The 13,852-nt window shown below is 38.7% G+C and overlaps 1 protein-coding gene across 3 annotated transcripts; it reads left to right on the top strand.

Annotated features, from left to right (window-relative positions):
- Window positions 1–318: 318 nt before the first annotated feature.
- Window positions 319–7,095, top strand: LOC116057239 (suppressor of cytokine signaling 1-like). Of its 3 annotated transcripts, none has more exons than XM_036000936.1 (4): window positions 319–558; window positions 3,740–4,191; window positions 5,750–5,937; window positions 6,733–7,095. In XM_036000936.1, the coding sequence occupies exons 2-4, from the start codon at window positions 3,967–3,969 to the stop codon at window positions 7,055–7,057; spliced, it is 738 nt and encodes a 245-aa protein (XP_035856829.1). In that variant the 5' UTR covers window positions 319–558; window positions 3,740–3,966; the 3' UTR covers window positions 7,058–7,095. The 3 variants fall into 3 exon arrangements, with proteins under 3 accessions (XP_035856829.1, XP_031165490.1, XP_031165489.1); XM_031309630.2 differs by having other exon boundaries at window positions 389–558; window positions 3,748–4,191; XM_031309629.2 differs by having other exon boundaries at window positions 389–558; window positions 3,730–4,191.
- The last annotated feature ends 6,757 nt before the right edge of the window (window positions 7,096–13,852 follow it).

The following is a 13,852-nucleotide window of genomic DNA, read 5'->3' as shown; positions in this document are numbered from 1 at the left end:
TGCATAGGCTATTCATTTCTGTGAAGTTCATTCCTGTGTTTTGCATAGGCTAGTTCAAGAGTAAAATGCGTGAGAGATCCTTTAGTTTTGCACATTGAATGCACTTTGCATTTGATCGTGTAATTAAGTTAGAGTTAGAGAAATACGTAAAGAACTGAAGAGGATCAAAACACACACACACACACACACACACACACACACACACACACACACACACACTTATAAACACACACCCTCTGCTGGCAGATCACGTGATTTAAGAGAATCCACGGGTTGAAGTGAAAGCGAAAGCAACTGCACCTGAACATTTGTGTGCGTGCGTGCGCGTGCGTGCGTGTGTGTAACTGAATCCCTCCTATAAGATCGGACTGATGATAACAGCCCAGCACATTGTCACGCTGTTACTAAAGTAGTGGCCCCGCCTCCAGCATAGCACTAACTTTAACCGAAAGTATGATGTTTCTTCTCATGAAGAGCTGCGACCTCCGGCAGGAAAGAAGCTGACTGAAGCTCACTGCTGCTCGGACTCGACTAGACTCTGACGGTCAGTCATTGCAAGTAAGTGAGCTGTTTCATGAATCCACATTTCACTGTAGCCTACAAAAGTCACGACAAAGGTTTCTCCTTCATTCATGTAAACTCAACAGGTTACCAAACTAGAATCCAGAAAACACACACAGTCATCTGAACCTGACGCTCTTACTGTAGGCTGTATAACTTGGTATTGGATTTGAAAGAAGCTAATTAACCCATTTCCGTTAGTGGTGGGAAGTTATGACAACCTCTCCCAGTCACATCAGCTCATATTTTTTAGATTAAACCAGACCGATCCCAGTGTCATTAATATGTCATATCACCCCATTCAAATTCCATAATGTGTAAAATAATAGTAATACGCATTACAATGACATATTCCTTTGTTTTTGTTTTTTAGCACTTTTTCTTTGATGTTTGCCCACTTTTTGTTCTGAACTCTGAATTTTTTGGATACATTATTATACACGTTGTGAATTTATTTTGATGGTTTCTAAATTTCAGCACATTGGATATTAAGTGAAACTACTATGTAAAGTGCTGGCTGACTTCAAAGTGTTAACATCCACGTTGAGTCAAGAGTTAGGTTACTTGAGCCAGAGCCAAAGCCGTGTCCATGCACTGCTGCCCTGATTTAAAAGCTAATGCACTGTTCATTCAACATTGAGTGTAAACCTTCTCATTCTGCTAGAAGTTAATCATTGTTTCCTTTTAAATTCAGTGCGATTATGTACTGAACAGAAACAAAAGAAAGTGTTATAAATGTTCTAATACTGTCAGACCGCACTGTGTGAGCTGAGAAAAAAAAAAGATCCCGGAGTTACACGACTTACTGGAAACTGATTACAATTTGATGCAGCCTTCCTCTTCACAAAAGTGACCAATCAAATTCATGAGATTTAGACTGAGATTGAGATGTTTGGTCAAACAGCCAGATAAAAGAGATATATTCACATGCACTCTTCCAAGTCAGCAAAGAGGTTAAGTAAAAAGTAAAATAAAACACTGACTTTAAGTATCAAAAGAACAACCAATAACTACCTTTGAAGCAGTCTTGTTGTGAAGCATTTTAACCTAAAATATAAATAATATATTAATATATTAAACTTTATTTATACAGTAAAGCATTTCTTCACAAATGTTGTAAAATGCTTTAAAACAAGGCAAAAGGTTACAAGTGCATTATAACAGAAAACAGAAAAAGATGCAACTATACTTATATCCTTATATAGTACTTACACTATTCAGAAAATCTAAGGATTATTAAGTACAAAAACTTAACAAGTAAGGTTTATTGTGTTTGTATTTACAGTCTGCTGCTTTTATCTTTTTTTTTAAGGCACTTTGTGACTTTGCTCTGGAAATAAGCTTTTTAATAATGCACTTTTTAAAACTTTACTTACTTTTTATGATAATTACAGTGTGTGTATACTAACATGTTGGAATATTTGTACACAAATGAATGTAGAGGAAAACAAAGGAAATCCACAGATTTTCTTTCTTCTTTTTTATTGCTTGACTGAGAAAGTGAAAGCATTTTTGCTGTCATCTATTTTATGTCCGCCCTTCCCACTGATTAATGATATAAAAACATGTCACATGACCTGATTATGCATTGGGCGCGTGCGCACACACACACACACACACACACACACACACACACAAAGGGCCTGTAATTGATATATTCATAGTAGAAATGTATCAAATGACGTTGTGAAACTGGTTGTTTGTAGTGATGAACCTACAGAGAGTTATCAGCTGAATGAATCTGCAGCCTCTTTTGGCTTTACAGAGCTTTATAGTGAGTTCCAGCTCATTGTTGTCCAGATGCAACTTCTTTTTTGTTCACCCATGCCACTTGCACTTGTCATTTTCTGCTGCAGCAGAGCAAAAAAGCTTTAAAGCCCCACTGAACATTACCTGCTCTGCACCAAACAACAGACAGACACAGTTAGAAACTAACTGGTAAACATAGTGGAGCATAAAGAACAGATACAATTCCTCTGGAGTTGGTGAAGAAAAAAAACAGTTTTAAGAGAATGAGTAGTGGATTTAGAGCTATAATCTGGCCAAAGAATCAGGCCCAACCTAGTCTATATCCACGACTTTCCACTTCCGGGATTGCTCCGGTGCCGTTGGAAATTCCACCGTAAATCCTTCTTCTCGGTCGGATGTCCGTTACCTTCCGTATTTTTTTGTGTTAGAATTTTAAACTCCGGTGGATTTCTGAGGAATATGGTTAACTGCTCCTTAGATCTCTGCAGGGTAAATCCAGCCAGCTAGCTAGACTAAAAGAACTTTTGAACGTACACATGTTCCACCAAAACAAGTTCCTCCCCGAGGCTATTTTGCAGCGGTGCCGTGCCTCCATCCAGCGCTTAGCACCACCCAAGACGATTGTGATTGGTTTAAAGAAATGCCAATAAACCAGAGCACGTTTTTCTCCCACCCCCGGAATACTGTGTGGACTAGCGAGACCCTCCTTTGCAGCGCTGTGGAGGAAGGTCTGGCAATGCAAGACTAGGCCCGACCCTACATGCACCCACATTGTTTCTGTCCAAGCCCAACCCAAGCCCGAAAAACCCAAAATACCACTCTTTTTTTGAATCCATGTGCGGAAGTTGATATCAAGGACACAGTCCCTTTATTATTCATGACATTACAAATACTATAAGTAAATACATATAAGGTCTGCATTTAAGAACAAAATAATGGAGCCTTAATAAGGAACTGTTTGCTAACAAGTTTGTCATGTCTAGAGCTGCAATGATTAATCAATTAGTTGTCAACTATTAAATTAATCGCCAACTGTTTTGTTAATTGATTAATCGGTTTGAGTAATTTATTTATAAAAGAATTTAAAATTATAAATAAAATACTATGATTCCAGATTTTTAAATGTGAATATTTTCTAGTTTCTTCACTCCTGTATGACAGTAAACCGACTATCTTTGAGTTGTGGACAAAACATCATCAAATAATTTGAGGACGTCATCTTAGACTTTGAAAGCACTGATCAACAATTTTCACTATTTTCTGAAATTTTATAGAGCAAACAACTAATAATCAATAATCAACAGCTTAATCGACAATGCTAGTTGCAGCCCTATCATGGGATCTTAGAATGTGATATGTCAGTGTTGTGTTAACTGGTTTCCACCATCCTCAAGTGCCCAAAAACATGACTTATTTCAGGTTTAAGAAGCTCATCAGATTCTTCAGTGACAGTCCGTCGAGGACAGATGGCTGAGCAGCTAAACCTCCAGAAGTTTGGGATGATGTTGATGAATCTTGATTAAAGCAACATGGAGTCTGTAAGAGGACTGAGCCGCAGATGAACAACCAGAAAGGCGTCAGGGATGGAGGATCTGCCAGTGAAAAGTGGAGGAACTGGTGCAACGGGTGGTCAAGAGGAGGATTCTCCTTGGTAGGATGGTCAGAGACGATCACGATAGAACAGTAGTACAAGGCCAAAAGCAGAGCTGCACAGCTGAGACTCAGAACCAAAGTCAACCCGCTGAAGAACCTGCAGGACCAGAACGAGCCCAGAGACGGGAGAGAGTTCCACCGGAGAGCCGAGAGCCGACAGAGAGGCAACCAGATTTACTGCACTGGAAAAAACTCAACGTCGAGGAAGAAGCTGAAACCTGGTGCCAGGTTAGTACTCAACGTTTGCTCACAGTTTGTAAATTGTATTGCTTTGGGATATAGATTTTTAAACAGTGCACAGATGGCTGGAGAGAGATAAAGTCAGAAATCAAACACCAGGATTTCATTCTTAAATGTTGCTTCCTATTGTGGAAGAAGTACTCACAACGTTCACTGAAAGTATTTTACTGTTGGTAGCAATACCACAGTGTAGAAATACTCTGTTACAAGTAAATAAAAGTCCTGCATTCACAATCCTACTAAAAGTGCACAAGTATTAGCAATAAAAATATACTTAAAGTACCAAAAGTAAAACTACTAATTATGCAGAATGACCCATTTTAGAGTAATACTTATCACACAAATGGATTATAGTTATTGATGCCTAATGTGAAAGCATCACTTTAATGTTGCAGCTGCTGAAGTTGGATTATATTTTCTTCTATCTTAATGGTGTTTTCTATGAATGATATGAATCTGCAAAGTAACTACAGCGGTCAAGTAATTGGAGTGGAGTAGAAGTAGAAGGTAGCATAGAATAGAAAGTAAAAGTACCTCAATATTGTACTTACCACAGTACAGTTTCCACTACTGGTTACATGTTTTCTGTTTATTTTTGGAGGGAAAACACAATATCATACTGTATATGTACATTTTTTTTACATTTGGAAACACTTTTTCTAAAACATGGTTATGAGATGATTCATTACTTTTTCAGTGACATAAATATAATGGACATTCCATGTTTTGGCTAAGCATTTGTAGGTTTTTGTTCCAGCCAAACACTACATACAACAACAACAACAATACTTTATAGTATTGATTTATTATCATACAGATATGCATGTGTGCAGACATGTTCATATGAATGCATTGTTTTGAGTGAAAAGTCAAATATCTGAGTTTATCTTTGGACTTTGAATGTTGGCATGGAAACTTTGTAACTTTTTTTTTGGACAAATTTGACAGCAGCGTCTGAACTTTGTAACAGAAACTTGCAGATTCCATAATCTGCAAGTTTCTGTTACAAAGTGTCTAAAACAATTTGCAGAGCATTATTATTGTTAGTATAAATAGTACAAAATACAATAAAATAGTATTATTATTGTTATTCATACAGTACAGCTCTCAAAATAATGGTTAGAAATGATATATAGATATATAAAAAAAACTGTGGTAGGATAACAAAAACTTGCTAAAACCAGATAAGCCTTGTTTAGACACATACTTAACAACTTTCTGACAGATTTCATTTAATCTTTATTTGACAGGGACATAAACATTTCTGTAAATATGCCAGAATTAGCCAAAAGGCTAATTTCCATCTGCAGTCCCTGGCCAGATGTTACAATAGGCTCCCTAAAAAGCAATGATAGGCATCCTAACATGAGCATGACATTAAACACAAATATAAATACATGTACATAGTGTTGTATTTGCAGCTTGACGACTAAAAACACTGCACTATTGTTCAATTCAAATGTCTTTTTAGGAGAACAATGATGAACGTTGGCAATAACTTTATTTATATTGAAACTATTTATTTATAATACCTTCTCTGCTGTAGCCAGTCACTGGAGCTGATGCTGAGAGCTTGCCCACACACCTCCGTCCATTCAGTAGCGCAGCAGAGTACAAACTAGTGAAACAGACTTACCAGCGGCTCCAACACAGTGGTTACTACTGGGGAGCCATGACCATGGAGGAGGCACACGAAATACTCTCACGGGCACCCCTGGGTACCTTCCTCATCAGGTAATGTACCACTTTCATTAGAAAGTTTTTGTGTTGTTTTACAATATCTGTTCGACAGATGTTTTTGTCTGCAACAACACCTAAATGGGATTTATTTGGTTAACCCTTGTGTTGTCGTCCCGTCTTCTATCAACTTGTACTTCCGGGTCAAAATTAAAAATTAGCTTTTTTTGGCGCTTTTTCACGACGTTTTTGTCGCTTTTAAAACTTTTTTCTCACTTTTTTCAAAGTTCTTTTTTTAATGGTCAATGAATCTAATTTATATGACATTATACCTTAAAGGAATATGCCACCGTTTGTTGAAATAGGGTAATTCACCATCTCCTCTATATTTATATAGGTTGGCAAACGCATTTTTGTCTCAGTGCATGCATTGTCTTAGTCCAGCAGCGCCGCCACTAGCTTAGCTTAGCGTAGTGAATGGAATCCTATGTTGCTGGTTAGCATGTTGTGAGTAAAAGTGACCCAACAACAACAAAACCTAATTACTTCTTGTGGCCTGCGTATTCACAACGAGTACAAATAGCAATGCAGATTAAGACTAGACGATTTCCTAGGCAGATATTGACTTGGGACTATATTGGGTGGAAGTAGGCTACAGCCGAAGCACTGCTACTTGGAACTAAAAATATCAATATCAGGTCACTCAACTCAAAAGGTCAAAATTGAACATATGTATATATTGTCATCATGTGCCATTTTCTTCTACTGCCCAATAAAAAGCAATACACACAAAAATAAACTACATGAAGTGTGCACACAGTGATTATATGTATTCTGGTGTGTTTTTTGCAGAGACAGCGGCCAGCCGGATGTTTTCTTCACTCTGAGTTACCAAAGTGATGACGGCCCGACTAGTGTTCGTGTCCAGCTGAACAACCTGCTCTTCAGTCTGTACGGCAGCCACAGGACTTTTGCTTCACTCTTTGCTCTGCTCACTTATTACACCCGCTCATCCTGTAAGCTGACAGTGCCCTATCGCAAGCAGCGTCCGGAGCGCCTGAAGCAGATGTGCAGGAGGGCTCTCATGGGCTCTTATGGAGCAGAAAATATAAGCACCTTACCTGGACTCAGCACTCAAGTTAAAGACTATGTTAACGCGTACCCTTGTTGTATATAGACATGTGTGAACAGAGTATTTGTGTTATTTTTTTAAATTTGATAAATAACACAGACACAGCTTAAAGGTCCCATGACATGGTGCTCTTTGGATGCTTTTATATAGACCTTAGTGGTCCCCTAATACTGTATCTGAAGTCTCTTTCCCGAAATTCATCCTCGGTGCGGAATTACAGCCACTAGAGCCAGTCCTACAATGAGCTTTGCCATTTCTGTGTCTGTAGCTATTGAGGAGGAGAGTGGGGGTGTGGTCTTGACCAACTGCCACTTTGCTCATTTGAAAGCCATGATGTCTCTCTCTTCCTCATGGGTGGGCCAAATTCTCTGGGCGGGCAAAGCAGAGAAAGGGGAGGTAAGATTCCAGATTGGCCCATCTGAGCTTTCATTTTCTCAAAGGCAGAGCAGGATACCCAGGGCTCGGTTTACACCTATCACCATTTCTAGTCACTGGGGGACCATAGGCAGGCTGGGGGAACGCATATTAATGTTAAAAAAAACTCATAAAGTGAAATGTTCATGCCATGGGACCTTTAAGTATTTGATCTGCAAGTTGTTGACGAGTTATTTGCACATATTATAATCTTTTTTTTTACAGATAATTCATGGTACAATTTTCTGAGTAATAACAACACAAATTTGTATCTGCTGCACCACTGCCTCCATGATACATATCAGTTGTAACGTTCATAAAAATGTAAGATTTGCTGCTGTTTATAGCTGCAGTAATTGTTGTTTGTCCATTAGGGGGCACAGAAAACATCAAATGAAGCTGAAATATCACCGACTCAGCATGTTATTACTGAAAAAAACATTTGTTTCTGGCCACATGAGGAATCAAAGTCTAACAGAAGCCACGAGTTGCCCGAGTTCCGAGGTTTGAAATCCGAGCTCAGGGGGCGACTTTGACCTCGGAAAATCCAGGTTCTGAGTACAAATGGAATGCACTATCATTTTCATGAGAGAGCAACTTAATCTGTTTTCTTGAGATTAAGTTATCACAAAATTAGAGCCAACATCTACATATTTTGTAATTCAATTAATCTCATACAGTATTCTGTCAACAATATCTGCAGTATGAAGAATGAAGGTATCATAAGTCAAATAATTAACGTGTTATAATGAGAAAACAATTTTGTTATTCCAAGATAACATGATAAAGTAGCACAACCACATTTGCTCTCTGCTTCTGTAGTTTTGGTCTCCACCACCTCCTAAAAAATATCTGTTTTTTGCTAACTTATTTTCCTAGCTAGTGAGTTGCTTTAGGTAACTTTGTCTCCTGTCTGCCTGACGGCTAAAGCCTGGTTCACACGGCAGGATAATTAGGCCGATTTTAGCCCCGATTCACCCCTTCCGACAATCTTAAGGATGCTCCGATTATCGTGAAATAATCTGATCAGATATTCCTGCCGTGTGTGGTGTGTTAAGACTGCTCTCGTCTGCTCAGAAGGACGTCGGGACCGCTCCAATCTCAAATCGGGGATATCCAACATGTTGGATTTATTTGGCCCGATTTCTCCTCGTGTGTGGTGTCCCCCGGGGACAAACGAGCACGCAGCCTGTGGACTGTGGCATGTAGCCAATCAGAAAGCGAGGTGACAAGGCGGCGAGGAAAGCACCGGTAAACAAAATCAAAACAGCCGGCGGCATGGCGCACCAGAAAGTCCAGTGGACGTCGGAGATTGAGGACCAACTCGTCGACCTGTGATTTTTTTTCGGTTAAAAACAAACTACAAACTATCGCCACTGCATCCTCTTCGTCCGCCATGATTGTTTACTCTGAAATCACGTTTGATCTCGAGGGATTTTGCGAGATTTCCCGTCTGACCTGGGAATGCTCGGGAGAAAAATCGGTTTGTGTGTGATGTGTTGATTTTGCCGTGTGCTGCGCACCACACACTGTACGACCAAAACTGTTAGACCTGTGATTTTTTATCGCCGTGTGTGGAATCTTTCAGGATTGGAAAATCGGCTGACAATTTTAAAATCATTCCGTGTGAACCAGGCTTAAGGGTGATGACAGCAGTGGAGACTCAATAAGTGCTGTAAAACCAAAACAATCTGCTAATTAGGCTAAAAAGCTCCACAGTAGACACAATAGAGTTGGTGACTATTCTCTGTTGGTTTGTCACTAAGAACAAGCCCTTTCACATTACTTGTACCCATTTGATTTAGTTTTATTAAAGAAATATTGATTAATGCAGTTTTAAAGTTTGGACTCCGATCACCTTTTCATCACCGCTTGAAATTAATCATTAAATAATCAATCAATCAATACATCAATTTTATTTGTCACATCAAATCTTACGAGGTACAAAAGCCAAATGTTATCCCATCAGCTGCTTAACGTGAACACTGTGGCCGTCAGATCATGTGTATGTATGTCTTTAGTTCTGTGGAACAACCAAGAATTGTACAAGAGTGTGATGCTTTGCGAAATGTTGTTCATGTTGAATAAATTAGAAACTTTACTATGCAACCTATAATGCATGTGAACACAGGCCAGGCTCTCTGAGTATTTGTGTCCCTGATTGTGCAGGTATTAAGATTAACGCGTTAATTTTTTTTAATCGTATTAATCGCTAGCTAGTAGCTGGATTAAACACGGTTACAATGCTGACAGCTAACGATAAACGGTGTAAAGTTTGTCTGTATTTCACTGTAGAGGATTCAACACCGGGATGTAACAATCTGCAGCTGCTGTTGTCGGAAAAACACAGACGGTGCGTTCAATGAAACTGGTAATTTACAGCCTTGTGGTGCATTCAAAGTTGTTGTTAAATGCCCTTTTCCCATTTGGTGGTTGTTTTTGTCATTCAACAGCTATTTACTAGTGAAATAAGTTATTGTTATAGTGATTACATTATTATTAAACATTTAATTTTGATGATATGGCCTTAGCAATAAACAAGCCATTCTTTAATGTCGCCAACTGTTTAGTACCCTTCTTTTTTTTAACTTTCTTAAAAAGTATCGGTTCAGGCACCGTTAGGCACCGGTACCATTTTAAAAGTACCGCTTTAGCACCGGTATCCAAACCAACCCTAATATTGACTCTAAATTCAAATTAGAGCTTAGATCGGCCCAAAAAATCAAGCCCGAACCTACCCGAGCCCGAGCACGTTGCGTCCGAGACCGGCCCGGCCCGACACATTAACTGTAATTATGAGCCCGAGCCCGATTTAAACCTGACACTTTTTTAACACGTGGGCCGTTATAACTGACATTCTCAACTACAATTCAGAGTTGTTTGAACTGCAGAAATCTGTTTAGAATAATGCAACAAGGACGAAGCATGTCAACTGCTGTTTGTTTATTCAGAATGGAACGGATCGCAAATGGATCTGAATGAAGAAACGTAAAAAAAAGAAAAATGATGAACAACATATTGATGTCACTGCCCACGGCTTGTCTAAACTGCTTCCATACTTCCGACTTTCCTCCACACTTGCTCAAAGTTAATTCTCCTGTTTTTCTTTTTTTCTTTACATCTTCAAGCTCCCGGTGTGATGCGTGCGAGAGGAGGAGACTCCGCGCATGACACGTGCTGCATTTTGTAACTGCAGCCTAACTTTTGTACACATTTGTTACTTTTATATAGCCCATATATATATATTTATAATATTTCTGATTATGGCATAGCTTTCTCCCCACCCAATTAGGATAATAAGGTAATGGATAAAAAAAAAAAAAAATTGCTTGATCGAGGGTCCGGCCCGGCCCGAGGATAGTGGCGGAAAATAACGGCCCGGTCGGGCTCGGGTCGGGCTCGTGTCGAGAATCTAAACTCTAATTCAAATGTGTGACTAGATTAAATATATAATAAACAAATACAAATCTTAAAATCAAGTTCATAAAGTCATTTTTTTGCATTCATTTGATTCCCAATCAAGATACACTGGTAAGAATTGCTTTCCATTGTTAATATGTACTTAAAAACAGTTCTAAAATGCAAAATAATAGAATTTTATTTATGTGATAAAACATGCGATTAATCGTGATTAACTATAGAAATTTGGCGATTAATCGCGATTAAAAAATTTAAAAAAAAAAAAACAGTGTATCTTGATTGGGAATCAAATGAATGCAAAGAAAGTTACTTCATGAACTTGACTTTGAGATTTGTAATTGTTTATTATTTATTTACTGTAAACAAAAGAAAAATGTGTGAATCTGTCATTATTGCACAATTCCTACAAGTACCTAACCTAACTGAGATGTAACACTAACACTTTGCTTATACAGTACAAACAAAATAGTCCAAAAACCGGTTGCCACAGCAGGACATTTGTAACCTTTACATTTTTCTAATAAGGAATGTAACAATTCTCCTGGACAGAAAAGGGGGTGGACAATGTCCCAAATGACAAAAACAGTCAAAAAACAATACAAACAACACAGTCCTAAAACCGTATGCTGATATGTACATAGTCAATATAGTGTGCAGTAACTTCTAAATAATGTTGATTACTCACTGACGTCCAGTGATCACCAGTTAATGAGACAGCGTTTGCAGCACTCTGCAGCAGTTCTAGTTGGGCTGCTTTCGTACAGGCTGTGTATGCGTGAAACTACTGTCCCCCTCGACAACTTTTTAAAAGTTCAGAATCTTATTGGCATCCATTTCAGTGTCTCGCGCTCGCCATCCACTCAAAACGTAACGTTAGCCTAATGCTCTTTGGCCGGCTCGCAAGCCCAAACAAGTGTCTGTGGCGTGCCTGTTGTTTTGTTTCCGGTCTAGCTAGATCCGGTGTGGTGTTGTAGTTTTTCTAACGTTACTAGTTGTTGCAACAGCATGTGAAAAAAACTACAACGTTTGCTAGGCCAAAAAGAACGCTAATCTCGTGATAAAAAAATTGACGCCGTTAAAATGGGTTTGTGTTAACGCCGTTAATAACGCGTTTTACTGACAGCACTACTTTTTATTTCTAGCCATGTTAGCGGTGGACTGCAATGTCAATCTGTCAGTCCACCATTTTGGTCCAGACCGAAATATTTCAACAGCTATTGGTTGGATTGACATGAAATTTGGTACAGACATTCATGTCTTGACTAGCGCCATCTTCAGGTCAAAAATGTAATTGTCAAAATTCTTCCGTTTATGACCAAATACCTGCAAAACTGATGAAATTCATCCGCCTCAGCTGTACTTAGTCAACAAATGTTGGCACGCTAACACGCTAAACTAAGATGTTGATGAACATTCCTGCTAAATATCAGCCTGTTTATTTTGTCACTATTACCATGTTAGCATGCTTATTTTTAATTTTTTTTATTTAACCTTTATTTAACTAGGTAGGCCGTTGAGAACAGGTTCTCATTTGCCACGCCGACCTGGCCAAGAAAAGCATAGGTGTGCAAGACAACAAATAGTTTCACATTCAATACAGTACAAGAATACAGAATACAATATGCTACATAAAGTGCAGAATAAGTGGGCATTACAAATGCTGGCACAAAGTGAGATGTAAGTAAACTTATGTTAGCATTAAGTTCAAAGCACCGCTGTGCCAAAGAACAGCCTCACAGACTTGTTAACATGGCTGTAAACTCAGTCACAATTTTATAGGCCTAGATAGTAATTGTATAAAGGGTGTATAATATACTTATCTTTTAAGTATGTTTTTTGCAGTTAGCGCACAAGAAAACACATTTTATTATTTTATACTAACAGGAAATTGCACAATAAGTGTGCCATTGGAAGTCAATTGAAATGTGACTTTGGAAAGCTGCTGCATGCCAAAGATTTAATACTGATTCATTTTTTGTTTACTTGGATCCTTCCGGAGCTGTCTTTTTTGCAACTCCTCCATTGCAGCACACCTAAAATCAAGCCTTTTTTAGTGCTTTAGCCTATATTTTTACCTAATAATTTTTCCAGTATAAAACACTACACACTTGCTTAAAATTACATAGTATGGCATAGGATACAACTTTAATTTGGTTATTCCAAATTTCTACATTTTGATTAATCTCATTGTAAACAATAGGTTGATGTGGGGGGCTGAAGACGGGCCCCCATAGTGGGTTATTCCGGCCATGTATGAAGCTGACTCTCAACTGAAGTTTCCCAACACAAATATACACAGCTTAAGCAAAGTTACAGTTATACAGTTTTGATTGAATATAGTCATCTGTCATTTGTTCCACTTCCTGTCCTAAATCTGTGTGTCAGTGGCCCCTTTAGTCTAAATTAGCTCTGCACGAGGGACACGCACGCACACACACACACACACACACACACACACACACACACACACACACACACACACACACACATACACACATTTTTCTTGTCCTCAAATTACCCCTGCCTTAACCTTAAACAATGTTGATGTAAAACCATCACCATTGTGACACACATATACAGGCCAGGCCAGTTTATTTGTATAAGCACTCTTAAACAACAAAGCAGTTAAAAGTTCTTTAAGACATATAAATGGTAGGCTAATTATGAAAAGATGTGAAAGTAGGCTAATATAAATATAGGCCTGGCCTATATATAGGCTAAAGGTTTAAAAAATTAAATAATTTGAATAAAACTAAATAAAAGGGAGTAACCAGTATGAATGAATAATACCAGATTTAGTTAATAAAAGCCAGTGTTAGTTAGATGTAGCCTATCTATCTGAGTGTCATGGGTCCGCGCGATCCCGGACTCTTGACTGACACTGTCCCGCGCTCTGTGCGCACCTCTTGCACGCGACTGAGTACAATTTTATTACGATGTCAAACGACCTCTTCTGACTTGTCCGCACGCACGCGCGCAGACACGCGGAATGGGATTACAACCACT

The sequence above is a fragment of the Sander lucioperca genome, chromosome 4 (assembly GCF_008315115.2).
Source record: "Sander lucioperca isolate FBNREF2018 chromosome 4, SLUC_FBN_1.2, whole genome shotgun sequence".
NCBI classification, from domain to species: Eukaryota; Metazoa; Chordata; class Actinopteri; order Perciformes; family Percidae; genus Sander; species Sander lucioperca.
This window is presented reverse-complemented; position numbering and strand designations above follow the sequence as displayed.

Bases quoted from the DNA above. Each gene is read 5' to 3' on its own strand.
- LOC116057239 (XM_036000936.1), top strand. From the start codon at position 3,967: ATGGTCAGAGACGATCACGATAGAACAGTAGTACAAGGCCAAAAGCAG. The intron at 4,192-5,749 runs GTTAGTACTCAA...TCTCTGCTGTAG, and splicing joins AAGCTGAAACCTGGTGCCAG to CCAGTCACTGGAGCTGATGC. The intron at 5,938-6,732 runs GTAATGTACCAC...TGTTTTTTGCAG, and splicing joins CTGGGTACCTTCCTCATCAG to AGACAGCGGCCAGCCGGATG.